This window comes from Triturus cristatus, chromosome 7 (genome assembly GCF_964204655.1).
Source record: "Triturus cristatus chromosome 7, aTriCri1.1, whole genome shotgun sequence".
Classification (NCBI taxonomy): Eukaryota; Metazoa; Chordata; class Amphibia; order Caudata; family Salamandridae; genus Triturus; species Triturus cristatus.
Window position 1 is genome coordinate 569,090,277 of NC_140590.1, and position 16,769 is coordinate 569,107,045.

Here is a 16,769-nt window from a genome sequence, read left to right on the forward strand (position 1 = left end):
CAACTTTAGCACTCAAAGAAAATGTTTTCAGTTTTGAAGGAGATTTGTTCTGGCAAACCACAGAAACTTCCATGGGAAGCACATGTGCACCTAGCATGGCAAATCTGTACATGCATGGGTTCGAAACCAAACATATTTACCCTGTAACAAACCCCTTTCAAACTAAGCTTAAATTATGGAAACGCTATATAGATGATATCCTGGTCATCTGGGAAGGTGACCAGGAGTTCCTAGTGACTTTCTCAGAGTGGCTGAACACACGTGATAACAACTTGAGGTTTACGGGGGAGGCTAGTAATTTATCTATTGCCTTCTTGGATTTGAGACTATACCCCAAAGAAGGAAGGATTTATACTGAACTATATCAGAAACCTATGGCAAGGAACTCTCTATTAAGTTATCATAGTTTCCATCCTCGGGCCCTATTGACCAATCTACCGGTGGGACAATTTCTTAGGTTGAGGAGAAATTGTACGGAGTTAGCTAACTACCATAAACATGCCAAGAAATTGAGTGAAGAATTGGCCGCAAGACACTATCCAACGCAACTAATTAAAAGAGCCTCCAAAAGAGCACGCAATAATGATAGAGAGGCACTTTTAGAAGCATTTACTAAAGCTAAAACAGAAAGGATGGTGTGTGTAACTACTTTTAGTAATCTCACAGAAAACATCAAAAGGGCCATTAACAAAAATTGGCATATACTCAATACTGGAAACCTGACTTTAGACCGCCCCCTTTTTGCATTAAAACGCAGTAGCAATCTACAAGATATGATGGTGCATACGAGACCTAGGATTGTTACTAGCCAGAGTAGATAATTGACTTTGTGGGGAGCGGCACCAGTGAGTGGCCATTTTCCCTGTGGGTCGTGTTCAGTATGTCCTTTTGCGCAACATACGACTGAAGTCAACATATTACCAGGCTCACCATGGAAACTGAATAAACACACCAATTGTAACACCAGTGGAGTGATTTACATGATAACATGCCCATGTTCACTAATCTATATAGGAATGACAACACGTAAGGTTCGACAATGAATAGTTGAACACCGAAGTGCCTTTCGGTGTAAGAAATCTAACACACGCATGACCATACACTATTTACATAAGGCACATACAGAGGATGATTTACAATGGGTGATTATTGATAAACCCAACTATGACACCAATATGGGTCCCCTTGATAGTGTGCTCTTTCGCCGCGAACAACGATGGGTGTTTCGCACAAAGAGCCATTTGAGGGGTTTGAATGAGGACATTCCCTGGTGCTCTGTATAAGCCTTGTTTTTACCCTTTGTTTGACACGTCAATATCTTCCATTTTAGAGCACACTTTATTTGTGGACGGGCCTGGGTGCCTTTTGCAACACTGGGCTTTCTCACAATTTGTCCTGTGTTACACCCTGTCATACTGGATGATATAGAGGCGATCTTAACAACACTAGACTAGGTATTGATGGTCCTTCTTATGTTACATTTATATACATGGTTATTGGACATATCGATGTTGCAAGCCCCTCCTTTCTATTTTGAAAATGAATATTTACCACACACAGTACTGGCGGAACTATAGCGAGTCCTGCCAGTATATATATATATTTTTTCTATATTTTCTCTATATAAGGGCTTGGCTTGACCTACATGTAATGAACTCTAACTATTGTTTGGCATTTTTTCTTGTATTTGATTTTTTCGCCATTTATGAATCTTGAAATTTTTTTTTTTGTTCAAATCGGTTTTATTGAATCTTACAGGTACATACAAAGAAGCATATTTTCACGTTGTTCATGCATGTTGCCACGCATCGACAATAAAATCGTGTTTTCATTGCATGTAAGTTGAGCCCTTTAACATACACGGCGCATTCGCCGCCCCGGATTGGTTACAAATACAACATACGGCTCCTTACATTAGTGCGATGCTTCACAAGTCGATGACTGGTTAGTTACGGCAGTCCCACAAGTACAGTCTTTCAGTTAATTCAGCGTGGACTTCAATACAGACGATGTAGAATAATAACAATTATGAACAACTAACCAACTCAACGCAGACCGGTATTAGCACCCCAATTTCCCTTCCCCCTGCCCCTTTCCCCGCCTCCCCCACCACACGTCCTAGCATTTCAGATTGACTGTTAATTTCCTTCAATGGCGACCACTGTTGTCTTCACAGATAACTATACAAATCAGCTCCCACATGAGAACACCACAGCTGCACATGGTGGGAGACTCCAGTATCCACCCTGCGTCCCCGTCCTCCCCTTCAAGCTGACCCCCTGATCACTCTTCCCCGGTTCTCTGTAGTGCCTGAATCAAAACCTCCCATTGGGTAGCTATGGGTTCCTTCCGCAACCCCATCGTCTCCTCCCCCCTGATGGCTGTTCCCTCTGCTCTGGCCCACGCAAGCAATGAATTTCTCCATGCTTGCGCGTGAGGCCGATCCTACGCCTTCCATCTCTTGGTGAGCAATCTCTTAGCGACTATTATACCTAGATCTATAAACCGGGACGCTACCTTCGTGGCCGGAGTTCTGCGGAACAGGTGTAACAGGTATACAGTCCATTCAAACGGTAAAGTACGGCCAGTGGTTACATGCAGTAACCCGCTGATTGTACGCTGATTGTATGCCAGTACGTATGGAGCCGGCGACAGCTCCATAGCATGTGGACTATACCCACCCCCAGTTCGGCGCATCTGGGACACTCTGCATCCGTGCGGTGGAAATACCTATTGACTGCCTCCGGTGTAAGGTACGCCCTGTGTATAATGAACAGCTGGATCTGCCGGAACCTCATATTGCTGGGTATGCGCACTGGGCTCCCCAAACACTCGCTCACATTCCTTATCTTCCAATGGCCTTCCCATGTCAGCTTCCCACTTATGTCTGAGAGGTTCCAGCGCGATCGCTGCATGGGTGCATAGTGACGCCGCAAACCAGGGGATCAAATGCTTGCCACGCCCCATAACGTGAAGGTATTGTATGGTAAGGTGCTGATGAGGCTCCGTGGACATGTCCCCCCATTTCGCTGTCAGGGATGCAACAAGCGAGCGATGCAGAAGGAACTGGCCTGGTGGCAGTCCCTCCTCTTCCATCAGAGAGTCATATGATATAAGCGCACCATCTCGATACAAATCTCCTAGAGTCCATATATCATTTATGTATCTTGAATTTCTGAAGGTATCTGAGATAGGGAAGAGCTTTATCCCCTCTTCCCCCCCCCCCTTTGCAGTCATTAGAGGTTCCCGCGTGATAATTCCAGATCGGGATTCCTCTAGACTACATTTCCCAAAGTTCCTTTGACCCGGAAGTCCATGACGTCAACTTCCGGGTCACGCGCAATTATGAAGTGTATCGGGGGCATAAAATTACACGAGGAGAATGGCTTCTCCCCCTTTGGATTTTACCAGCAGAAATACGGACACAGAGAAATAAGAGGTATTGCATATTATTTTTGCAGAAGGAGCGCATTAGTCAGCACGCGCTTTTTTCTGCTGATATTATGAATACTGATAATAGTGACTACCCTTTTACAAGATAGTTGCTATTACATATTTGCCATTTGGCACTCCTGGCTTTTGTAGCCCTGTTATTTGAGAATAGGTTATTTTCGTTTTTTGGAGACCCCTTCAAAGAGCCATGCTGTTTACACATATTGATATTTCAACAGGGATTGTTATATACTGAATGCTCGTAATTGGATATGTGCTGGAGGTGTTTTACTCACCATCCTTTTAGAGGCGCTATACCAACACATACAAACATTATCACAGTGACATGTTTTTATTTGTTTTTGTTTGCATATGTGTCAGAGGTGTTTCATTGTGATCCTTACTGACCATCTTAGTAGTTCAAGTATACATGTTGTCAATCGCTATGAGCAATAGGAACATGTGGATACGATGTTTTCCTAAGAATTGTGTGGTGTGTTCTGGAAGTTGACCCCCTCAAAAGATTTCTTTTTGTCCTTTTATCCTCAGAAAATCTGTGATCTGAGGTAAAACTCCCATAAGGTGGAGGTAAATTCATATTACCGCCTAGGTGAGTGGTTATTTGATTTGAATTTTTTGGATTTTAACTTCTCACGTTGTTTATCACATGTGGGTTTCTCATCACAAGTGTGGTGTCTAAGGGATTCATGGTAGAAAAAGGATCATGATATTTACATCAATGTTTGTCTTTTTCAGACACTGGACCGGACTGCAGCAGGTACCTCTGTCTTAATTACCATAACAATTAAGTATGTTTTTTTACTTTAATATTTGCACCTTTTTTAAGCAGAGTGACATCGTTTAAGGTCCTGATGAATGCCGCAAACTTCTAGTCATCTGGCAGAAACATGTTGACCATTTACGAATAGAACATCCTTTCAGTCCTTCACATCACTAGCTTTTTTAATACTGGTCTATGGGGACAAATATTAAATTAAGCTTAGTCACCCATGAGCTAGTTTTAAACACACACAATTCTCTTTTTTGCACTCTGCCCCTCACCCCAATTGTTGAAATTGGGTACATTAAAACACCTCACGCTCCTCTCTATAGTGAGAGTTGTAGCCCACAATGGATACCTTGCGGTAACTGTGTGCAAGAGGGGACCCAATGATGAAGCATGTCACCTTTGGGTGAGCGAGGGTTCTCCTCTTTTAGACAAAGATCTCCCCTCCCCCCACCCCCTTTTTCTCATTAGGTCTCGTGAGCCAAAGGCTCGAAGAGACATTTTATATGTGGGATTTTCAAAGTGCTACCCAGTCTTTTGGCTGGCCTAAACCTTGAGTGCACGAGATCACATGCACGTGCACAGCTGCTCCTCTGCTCATTCCATTCCCCCTCCCTTCTCACCCAGCCCTTTGATGCTCTGCTCCATTACTTTCACTTTCGCTGCTTTGACCCTTGCATTCCCCCTCCCTTCTCACCCAGCCCTTTGATGCTCTGCTCGCAACTCCCTCCTCCCTGGGCGTGAAGGGAGACAGAGACATCCTCCTTAATTGCTGTTTCCCCTCTGAGCCGAGAACACACATTGGGTCCTGTGGACACGTTATTGATCAGCTCCGAACTCCAATACATTGCTCTCAAGTGACCCATTGCTCTCAAGTGACCGTCTGTCAGAGGACACCCGTTTCTCACATTCCCCCTTTTTTGTGGTTTTATATAGGCAGACTTCACCTGAAGGAATCAGAGCGCTTGACATGAGCACTACACAAGGTCACATTCCTTTTTCTTTCTTATTTTATCAGCATAGTGAGATTAAGTGATATGCCCAGCCTCACTGGATTTTGAGCGGAAGCCGACACAGGAACCTTGGTCCCCATAATTAAGTGGGCATCTCTCTCTCGCACAGACGCACACATACATACAACTCTGTTGCCCCTGAGGTACCCCTCTTTATGCACACAGGCATGCGCTGTGTTCATTCCTGTTCTTCCCGTCTACCAAAACCCTATCTGACGCGCTGCTCCCAATAATTGATACTTCCCCCTCGTGACACAAGAACGACGTTGTATTCCCGAAAACCTAATATAATTCAGACCGAGTAATTCAATTTTGTAAATGTTTACATTATCATCGTCTCATTAGAGTTCAAGCTCCGCGTGGGTCTCAAGCATGCTATCACTGAAGTTGCAGACAGCCTTCAGTAATATATCAGGGATGGTTGTTGATAATGAAATAGTAACTGGCTGCTTTCAGTGCGCATGCCACTGCTAACAGTTACTGGAAAGTCGCTGGAAAGTTCGTTGTAGCCAGGGCTGTTCGTGCTCACACACTCATTCATTTCTAACGTAGTGCTAATAAGTGCATTGGTGTAAATGTGAACATGCAGAGTGTCACTTGAACATGTAGTGCATAGCATGTTGTTACACTTACACCGTCGTCCCTTCTTATTCTGCAAAGTTTGGTTTCTGTAAACCTGACTTCACTGTGTGTGTGATTCTCCTTCTGCAAAAATATTCTCTTTAACGCGTTTTGTGGCTCTGTTTAGGAACCGATATTTTTTATTTGCCCTTCTGTTTTCTCTGATTCGGTTTCAATTGCGGCTATTTCACCCAGCTGCTGATTTAACAGATACAATCCAAATTGCAAGCAATGCCAAGACTGAAAGTACGCTTCTGGGAGGAGGAGCTCTAACACATACACGCAGCCACCCATCTTAATAGCCGTGCAGTCTGGGATACGGCAGCTTTCCTAACTGCTGTGCTGGGTGCAGGAGGCAGAGGTCGTCTGTATATTCACTCATCAAGATCTTATGTTTGGTCAGTATGTTCCCTCCACTAACTGCCACCTTTCCATTTTATGTATTTTAAATGTGTTTCGGTATCTCTCTCTCTCTGGTCGAGCTCCTCTGTGTTTTTTTTAAACGACTGTCATTTAAAATGAAACGGATGTGGTGAAAGAACGGCACACCCTCAGCACCCAACGATAGAGTTAGTTTATGTTTAAATGGCTTTGACGCGCAAGATAGAACCCGTCTCTTCTCGTTAATCCTTTTGTTTTGGGCTTGTGTTTTCTATTGTGATGGGGGCATGCAGAGAAGTTGAAAGACACACTTTAAACATGATAAAGAACCACGAGAAACACAGATCATACATCTACTAGAATATGTTCAAATGAAATACTGATGAATGTGTTTACGTGGTGCATGTACTTTGTTATTCATTAGTCATTAGGGCGAGAATCTGTTACATAGCACGGCTCTCCCCAGAAAAGGTACCAACAACCCAAATAGTAATTTTTCGAAAGTATGGGTCATATTTATTTACAGAGAAAATGTTAAATTTGACTAGTACGAGGCCAGACTGTGGAATTAAAAGCAGCCCTGGCAAAAATGTTCAAATCAGTCCCACTCCCTTCCTCTGCATTCTTGCACTACATCTCTCCTACCACCCAGCCATCCATTCTCTCTCACCTCTCCTTTCTCTCTTTTCCCTCTTTGACCACTTTCTCTCCCTGCCCCTCTTTCCCTTATTTGAAGCCTCCCACGTCATGCAGAGGCACCAGGATGTCACCGGGCTTTCAAAACAAAGGGGCATATTTACTAGAAACTGTCAGAGCGCAGAGCTGCGCCAAATTGGGCAGCCCCACGCTCCAACATTCTCAAAGCGCAGGGATGCACAGTATTTACTACAATATGGCTCTCCCCTGTGTTTTCCCTAGCGCTGGCACTAAATGTGCCTGCCTTGCGCCAATGCAGGCACCCTTTCACCATAGTGCAAGCAGTAGTGGCCGGTATTGTGGACAAGTGGTAGGGGGGGGGGGGCATAATTAAAAAAAAACTTGCCTTTCGCTTCGCGTTCTTCTGCTCCTCTTCTCCAGGCACAGGCTCCCAGACTACCCTGGGCCAATGCTGAGGCCGCTCTCATGCATGAGAGCGGCTTCAGGAGTGCCCTTGATTTGCTCTCACTGCCTGCTCTCTCCAACCCAGCAATGCAGCTGGGTTGGAGAGCTTTCACTGCGTATGGCGGTGTGGCCGGCCTGACATGCCCGGCCAAACCGTCATGCGCCTATAACTCCCCTCAGTGCCTGTCAGCCCCCAGACCCTGCCCCCACAACTCGGCAGGAAAGGAAAAATAAAACAAATGTTCATTGTCATTTTATTTTTATTTTCCTGATATTTTTTTGGGGCGACGCTCCTCTGCCATAGCGGAGGAGCAGCTGCTGAGTGCATGGGGGCCTGTGTTGCAGTAAATGATTGTGCAGGTAGCAAATCGCCATTATTTATTGATTGTTTATGTGCAGGAAAGGAAACCTTCCTACACATACACAATCATTATGGCTTTTTTGCTCTTTCTGTGCAGAATACAGCACAGATAGAAAAAGCAAAAACAAAGACAAAGACAAAACATTTCTCCTCATGCACTATTCTAAAGCCTGCTCTTGCATGGCATTCATTTTTGGCGCTGCAACAGATTTACACCTTCTTGAACCTCTGGGGCTGCACCAAAAAGCAATGGGTGTTGCGGTGGAACGCCCACAGCAACACCCAATGCAGGCCCCTTTCGCGCATATGCCTGCGTGAAAGGGTAGCATATTTACAAAGCAGCGGTAAGCCCCAAAAAGTGGCTTAATGCCACTTTGTAAAAATGGTGCAGGGCATACCCCCACAAGAGCATAACAAAGTGACGCTCCAGTGGTGCTAGGGGCTTGTTCATATGACTCCAGGCCTTCAAGGGCTCCAGCACACTGTTGAAATGACTGACGGAATAAAAGGCCTGTCCAGCGCTGACAACCACATTCAATCAGGTAAGTTATTATGCTGGCAAGAGAGTCTAAGAGTGGACTGCAACTTGAAACTTGACAAATCAACATACAATGTTTTCATCAGAAATATATGTACAATTGGCAAAAAATTCGAAGGCAACCTTGAGCTCAGTTTAGTTATTGACCAAGCATAAATGCTGTACTGGTCTCACCCACATGAATGTCTTGAGAATTTCTAGAGTAAGATGACAGCATCGTCATCATGCTTGAGTGCCCACACGGCCCTCAAACACTGTCAGTGGACGTCTAATTCCTGACCTAATATGCCTTTTTGCCTCCTGGGCCTTTCAGGTTGGGGGCATAGGGATCAGAAACATGGGCCCCTACCAGCGTCCCCCAAAACTACAAACTCCCTAAGTGGCCCACTGGAAGCCAAATTGTTCATGCAAAGCCTTCTTCACATGTCGAACTGCGAGGTATAAAGTTCTCTAAAAGTTTAAAACAACCAATAAAGCAATATTAACTTCTACAAGAACAAGCATTTGCAATGCAACAGGTCTCGCAGTTACGCGAGTTTCAGCTATTGGCATTGTAAATGACAATGCGTTTTATTTATGTTTTGGTTTTTGAAACATAAATAAAACGCATTGTCATTTACAATGCAAATAGCTTAAACTCGCGTAAATGCGAGACCTATTGCATTGCAAATGCTTGTTTTTCTCTTATTTGAAGGCAAGTTTGGTTTCCAGAAAACCAGCATCCCATTATTTTGTGTGAATACCATTGACTCTTGGTTCTCAGCACACCCACAGCCAGGACTCTTTCAGAGTGCAGACTATGAAGTGCGAAAAAGAACAAACAATGCAGAAGACTATATCCATCTACTTACCCAGGATCTGGAACAACATCTCTATATCTATCAGGACAGGCCCAATACTTCTTTAATTTAGGAAAGAGTTGAAGACATCCTTCTTTAAAAAATAATGAATCACAATTCATTAACCGTTCACAACCCAGCTACCTCTCCTATCACTCTTTGGCTTTAAGCTTATCTTTGATCCTGTACAGTGCTCCGCTGCCTTTTGGCTAGGTTCGTTGTATAAAAATACCAAATTCATACATACATACAAACTATCCAAGTGGCTCAGCAGTTAGCTCCCCTCCAGTATTGAACCAGCATCTATCATTCTTTCTGGAAAAGAATGGCCTGCTCCACCCTAGACAGTCGGGCTTTCGCACAAATTACAGTACGGCAACAGCGCTGCTAAAAGTGGTGGACTCTATCCGGCTGAGTCAAGAGGCAGGTGAGAATGCGCTGCTGATATTGTTAGATCTGTTGGCCGCCTTCGATACGGTGTCACATCAGATGCTCTTGACCCGGCTTCACACGATTGGCATCAGGGGTCTGGCCTGGAAATGTCTGGCTTCTTTTCTAGAAGGGAGGGGGCAGGAGGTCTGGTGTAACCTCTTTTCAGCTTCCTCACGCTCATTGGAGTTGGGGGTCCCACAGAGTTCGGCTTTGAGCCCAACCCTGTTTAACATCTACCTCACTCCTTTAGCTGAGGTGGCTGAATCATGTGGGGCCAAAATTGTGTCCTATGCAGACGACACTCAGCATTTGTTCCCTGCCCAGGTGCCCTAATCAGTTCCTGCCTCACGGCTGTTTTTGGATGGCTGGCCTCCAACCCATTGAAATGTAACGCTGCTAAAACAGAACTACTCTTCTTTGGTAAAGCAGCGGAGACCCCGTTACATGTCTTCTGGAATGCAGACGCTCCGGCCCAATCAGCGAATTGCCTGGTGGTGACAAATCTGGGGTACAAACTAGACAACCAGCTGCTCTTTCGCGATCAGGTGAACGCAGTAGCTGGCACCTGTTTTGCTCTGCTGAATCTTCTACGGAAATTCCTGTTTTTTCTATCGAAAGAGGCCAGACAACAGGTGATCCAGGCTCTGATTATATCAAGGCTGGATTATGGGAACAAACTCTATCTGGGGATGCCTGGCTTGCTGCTGAACAGGCTTCAACTGGTCCAGAATGCAGCAGCTCGGACCATTTTGAGCTCCCCCGAAATTCGGGTGTGTGACACCTTCTGAGGAGCCTACATTGGCTCCCTGTAAGGAAAAGAATAAATTTTAAAACTCTGCTTATTACACAGAAAGCTCTCTACGGGGAAGGACCTAGCTACCTTAAACGTAGAGTATCCTTCTACTCTCCTCGTACACAGTTACGCTACGCCGACCTGCTGTTGGCCACTGTCCCTTGCTTTAAAAAATCTAGGTCAGGAGGTAAGTCTCTCTCCGTCCTGGGACGATGCCATTGGAATAAAATGCCACTTCAGCTGAGACGCATTGATTCCATTCCCCTGTTTCGGAAAAAGCTGAAAACATGGCTGTTTTCCTGCCCCTAAGCTTACTCTCCCGTGTTGCTACCGGTCAGTCAGCGCCAGGACACTCGTTGGAGTAACAGTGCGCTTTACAAATACTCCCACATAGACATAGACATAATCATATTTGTCCCTCACTTCTATTTATGAGATAAAGAGGCAGCTTCTGATTAACCTCCTGAAAAATCTCAAACCTACAAACTCTCTGGCTAATGAGTCCCGATGACCAAAATAAAATGATTCAGTCTTCTGATACAGCCCCTGATCGACAATTATTTGATTGAAGGGGAAGCATCACTGTCACTCAAAATGGGTCGTGTAAGGCCTTACTGAAGAAACCAGCTCCTTAGTCCTCAACCTTTGCACACTTTACTCTCATCTTTAATCTTGTAGAACAATGGATCAAAGGAGCAGTATTGGGTCAATTGCAGTCATTTCTGGAATTAAGTCAGTGGCTGAACCAGGTTCACAAAGCCATTCATCACAAGACCAAGCCTGCTCTGATAGATGTCTGAGTAGCCGCTTATTAAAAGTCATTGGTATCTATGTTTCCTATTGCTGGCACTAGTTTAGCCATGGAGTACAGTTGCCTCATCCTCTGGGGTGTGAAGGTGTGCATGAGAAGGGTGATGGTTAGTGTGACCTATACAGAGAGTGGGGTGTACTGTTGGTGGTTGGTGCGGCGACTAGCGATAGGCTTCAGTTTTACTGGTGTGAAAGTGTAGTAGAGACACTGCATGGCCAATGCATATTATGGAACGGGTGCAGAGAACCTTTGAATAGGTAGTATTAGGGTAACAATGGGGGAACTGTGAGTGGCTCGGTAGCACAGGTAAGTGGGTTTGGGGTGTGAACTAGCTGTATGTAAATGTGAGGTATGTATGCTCCAGCTAGTGCATCAATTCGGTTCTTACTTAATATGTGCACAGCCTAAGACCACTTAGATCAAGCGTTAGTGACTACTTAAATGGGTTAGAACCTTCTACTAGGGAAATAGTGAAAAACTCAGCCATCGTTTTGGGGGTAGACAAAAACGTTGTTTGCAATTGTTGGGTGTACTCAAAAACTAACACTTTCTCTGTGCTATGATTAGACATTTGTTGAAGCTGTTAAACTATTGTGCACCAATAATGGGTGGACAGGACATTTACAGCTAGATTAATGTAGGGCCATTATAGTGTTACCACCAGCAAATTCATACATAAACCGCTGCTGGCAAAAAGCATAGTAGTGAGGTTAATCTGGGGGCCCACGGACAATGGATCTTACCTTCAAAGCCAAAAAACGCCTACTTGCAGCTAGGGGTATGGATTCGCTTTAAGATGCAGCATATAGGATGTAATTGCATTTATGGACTACCTTCTACCTATCTTCAAAGTAAAGGTCATTTGTACCAACGAATGACAAGTGGAGATACTTGGAGACAGTCTAAAACCTCACTGGTAATTTTCTTGTAGGGGTTTGGGTATTTTTTACCAAAGTGCATATTCCACATGTTACAAAGGAATTATAAATTTGCTTTCCACAACCCAAGGTAAAACGAGAAGTGCAGTAGTGCAGCAGAAGATTATTTGTTCCAGTAGGCCACAAATTAAGTTCACAAGCAACTGCACACCTGCACTCAAACAAAACATGAAGTTTGCCTTGTGGTTCTTCCAAATAGTTTCCTTAAATATGCATACCTTTAAAAAATGTAATTGTATCAGATTCAGAAGCATTTACCTTTTAGACTTTAGTTTAAAAATGATTGGACTTTCCCCGCTAGCACTAAGAAACTACCCGCTCTGTGAGTTTGTTTCTGAATACAAAAACTTTGGAAAAGTTCGGTGAACGGCCAACAAAAACATTTGCAGCCTACCACCAAATTTTTTGTCCCTTAGAAAGAACCACCCTGGAGGCGGTTCTTTCAGTGGGCCGGCAGTCAGCTCTAAATTTGGCAGATGGTAGCTCGTAAGAGAGGCAGTGGTAATGTTCCCCACCACCCTGACAGCCTGCACTGCGTCTGTCAAACCCTAAATCAGGCCCTGAGACTTGTACGGCCATGCTTCTTTATCGAACAAAGTACAACTACAAATGCCAGCACACTTTATAAAGAAGGCTGAAAAATCCGGACCGACTAAATGTCATTGTGACATGGATCTAATTGACAACTACAATGCAATAAAATGATCCATGGTCTGTTCTACCATCTTTCCGTCTATATTTGTTACCACACTGCATTGTATTACATTGGAATGTAAATGGAATGGTGACATAAGCACACATATAGCTGAAGAGCTCCATTGTGACCGTTCTACCAGAAGCCGATGAGAAGAAGCATCATGGCGCCGAGGTTCCACTAGAAGAATGGGGCTGCCCTCAAGTGATGGATACAAGCGTCTGAAGCAGCCGCAAAGCAAAGTGAACAAATTCAGTGATGAACAACTACAGGACGTAGGATGTGATGGGTGAGACATGCCTGAAGCTCAACATGGCGACCCAATAACATAACAACCAGTGGGCTTGCAAAAGGGAATGACCGCCATGACAGGCCAGGACAGGTTGGAACAAGTAGAGGCTAACAGGCAATCAGGGCCAGAGAAGGAGGCATTGGACGACCACCAGTATGAAAGGTGCAGATGTCCAACCTGGTCTAGTGGCAGAGCAGTACCAGTAGCATGGCCTTCGCATATTAGGTGGAACATAGGGCAGCAATGCACCGAAGGAGAGCGGTGGAGAACTTAGGGGCCAGAGTGTTGCATGGCGAGTGTCTGCCTACTCCTAACACCTGGAGATGGCGGGAGAAATGCAGCCCCCTCCCCTCACCTGGCTCACACAGTAGAGGTGCATGAGCAGTGTGGGTTGGGCTGGTGAAGGAGCTTGTAACATCAAGGCATATAACGGTGTGAGTGCAAGTTGCTTGGCGAGCCAAGGGGTGTAAGTAGCAAAAGGCGAGAGGTTAGTGCAATTAACAAATTTAGAAAGATGGATGAACTGAGAGGTAACAGTAAACGCACTAAATATTGGGAACTCTGGGACAGGGCTAGGTGGTAGGGCAGGGAGGGAAATCCAATGATTTAAACAACACGATCTAGCAAGTTCTCGAGTTTTTTCTATGGTGGTACACTACTCGCTCAGACTTACTGGAATTTGCTGGTTCTTATGACATGGCTAACCTTGCCTCTCTGGGCGTTCCTCAGTGCAAGATTAAGAGGTGACCCTGTTGCCATTATCATAAAGATCGTATAAATGAGGAACAAAAAAAAAAGGCGAGAGTATATCCTGGCCCAGATCAAACATGTTTAGCTGATGTGTAGGAGTGCGACCCTATTATTAGGGGCCTGTAGCCTTGATGTTTCTCTGCTCCCATTGGTTGCCAGGAAGGGTGTTACCCTGGTTAAGCTAAGGAAAGAGCAGGAGCAGCTGGAGCCATAGTGCTCTGCAGTACTTGGGCCCCCCAAGACAACTAAGTGGTAGTGACTGAGTCCCTAAATCACCGACTGCCCTTCAGCTGCCTTGGGGCCGGCCCCATGAGGTATGAATCGCGAAGGGCACCAGAGTGTGGCCGCGTTTGGATTTTGATGTGGGGGAGAGGGGGTCAAACAATACAGGGCCCATGAAGGAACTCTGGGGAAACACTTCCCGGGAGGAGAGAGGTGTCCAGCTAGGGTCCAGATTCTGTCCTGACTGGCCTGTGAATGGCACTGAGCTGCAGAGTAAAAGAAACTGGTGGTCAAACCATTCCATGGATATCTCAAGAGACTAGGAGGCAAAACGTAGATCTGAGCCCAAGGCCTGAGGTATAGTGCAGCTGTGTGCTCAAGAGCATAAAAAGACAGAACCACATTGATGGACTTCGCCATGACAGAAACCAAAGCAGGAGGGAGAAGCTCTTGTCTGAAGGGTGTGACAGTCACTTTCACCAAGCCAATAGCAGAATCATAGGAAAAAAGGAAACCCTCTAAAAAAAACACAATGCTCTAGCAGCTTGAAAGCCAAAAAGCATGAAGCAAATTCTGTTAGAGCTGAGTTGGAGAGCCCTGGCAGTGCCAGGCTTCTCCCTGCTGGAGAGGTTGGCAAGTCACTTGCAGCTTAATGTAAAAGGTGTTTGTGGTTCTAAAAAAAAAGAATTTGTATCAGTCAAAGTGGACCTGCAGAATGGGCATAAAGACATGCAAACTAATATGTCCAAACTAGAGGAGCAAATGTGTAGGCTAGACGACATAATGGACAAAAGGGTTCTAAACGGAAAAGCGGTAGAGGACACGGATGGTGTACCTGAAGCAACAGCACGTTCTCCACCAGGAAAAGCAGAAGGCTTGCAAGAATCGCCCTAAGAAAACCAATGTGCGCATTAGAGGGGTTTCCAAGAAGGCAAGGACTTCAATATCTACATCCAGGTCATGCCGATTGATTAAACTCCTCCTGGGCATTCTGGGGAGGGTGCATTCATTGGAGGAGGAGAGGCTCTGAGGATGAAACTGAGAAGTGGGAATCACACTTTCCAGGACCCTCCGACAATAGCACCGCTGGAGCGGACTACACCTAAGCCTGTCATGGACTTAACGAAAGAAACGAAGTGCCATACTGGGGCAGGCCCCCCTTCCACACAGCCCCGTGGTATTGAGGCCCTGGCCCTGAGTGACCCATTCACGGTTCTCAATACTATCGAACATGAAATTCTCATTAACAGACTGTTAATGGCTGTAGTCAAGTGAGATGTTCTCAAGCAGCTGAAATAATTCCTGGCTGACAGGAAAAGGACAGCAGCCCTGACTCCATGTTCCATCGATGGCCCAAGGTCTCAACTGTGGTCTTCTCCAAGGCTTGTTACAATCGCCGTTCTAGTATCTTGTACATGCCTTCTCGTGATGCTTTCTAGCTCTACATCCGCCTCCTCGTACTATTCCATAGCTTTACATTGGTAACATTATCTCACGCTGTTGCTACCAGTGACGTAGGTGATTCTAGCGTCATGAGGTGGGGAGGTGAACCCACTTCTGCCCATTGAGCGGTGGCTACAGCGGGTTTGGAACTTGCTGTGAATGGAGACACGAGCATGTGGGGTGCAAGGAAGAGATGGGGAGTGCAGCCGCTGCTGTTGTACTTGACACCAACTTCAGGGAAAGGGTGCCCCAAGAAACTGCGGGTACTATGCATAAGGGAGGGGCACTGAAGGTGACAGGATTGCATCACTTGGGCAAAGGCTTGTAGCTGGCATCTACAGGCTCAGGGTAGTAAAGGGTTCAACACTGAGACACTGTGAAGTGGGCCGCGGTGGGTGATCATTGTTGGGGAATAGGATTGGTTGAAAGGCTGGGTTCTTAAATGTAGGCATGAAAGACGATAAAGTGTCTTATAGTAAAGTCCATCTTCAATGCTCTATATTTCCAAAAAAGGTTTATTAAAAAATAGTGAAAATGCTAAACTGAACTTATAGAGGCAGACATTTAGGTAGCTTGCATTTAAAAATGTTAAAAAGTGAAAAAGAAATATATGCAGGAACGATAGTTTTAAGTAAATGTATGTTTGACTGTTTAACAAAGAAAGTGGAGTCTATTTTGTTTTCACAGTGGCCCCAGAGATATTCCGAATTTCTCTATAGATTTTTCGTTTTTCCCCTGCAGATTTCCCCTAATATTTCTGCAGCTTTGGGTTGTCTCGCTCTACGAGCCTCTCTAAAGGAGCCTGCATTTGAAAGATTCAAGCGGTGAAAGGCTGCGCTGGTCTCACCCGGTAGTCAATGCCCACAGTGGATAGGAATGTGCCCGTCAGGAAGGCGCCATCTTTGTACTGCATCACGGTACTGGTTTTCCCCACAGCCGAGTCTCCCAGCAGCATCACCTGTGAGACGGGGCAAAAACCCATTAAAATGGAGGGGATATCCCACAAAAGACAAATGGGAAAGAGGTCAGTGGAAAGTGCTGTGTGATAAAAGAGCAAAAAGTGCAAGGAAATGATTGTGTTGAAGGTTCAGTATACACATTGATACATTTGTAATTGTATTTATATAGCACTTGCTACCCCTGACGAGGCATCGAAGCGCTTTTGGGTGAGTAGCACACCACTCCGGAACCCAAAAGGACTAATGGTGATTTACTATAAGGAAATATGAGTTAATTTGAGTGTTGGACTTGAGAGTCTGTTAGTTGGATTGAATAGGATAATGAAGGAATAGAAGAGTCTAGAACGTGTTATTTAGGAGAT

At 45.1% G+C, this 16,769-nt stretch overlaps 1 protein-coding gene across 3 annotated transcripts in view; it reads right to left on the minus strand.

Annotated features, from left to right (window-relative positions):
- RAB37 (RAB37, member RAS oncogene family) overlaps positions 1 to 16,769 on the minus strand; it is a 399,852-nt gene that overhangs the window by 125,869 nt on the left and 257,214 nt on the right. Inside the window, exon 2 of one of the 3 annotated variants that reach the window (XM_085617096.1) lies at positions 16,296 to 16,406. The exons of the other annotated variants lie outside the window; for them this stretch is intronic. Coding sequence (XP_085473222.1) covers positions 16,296 to 16,406 — 111 coding nt within the window. The remainder of the gene's footprint in view (positions 1 to 16,295; positions 16,407 to 16,769) is intronic. 3 annotated transcript variants of the gene reach the window in all.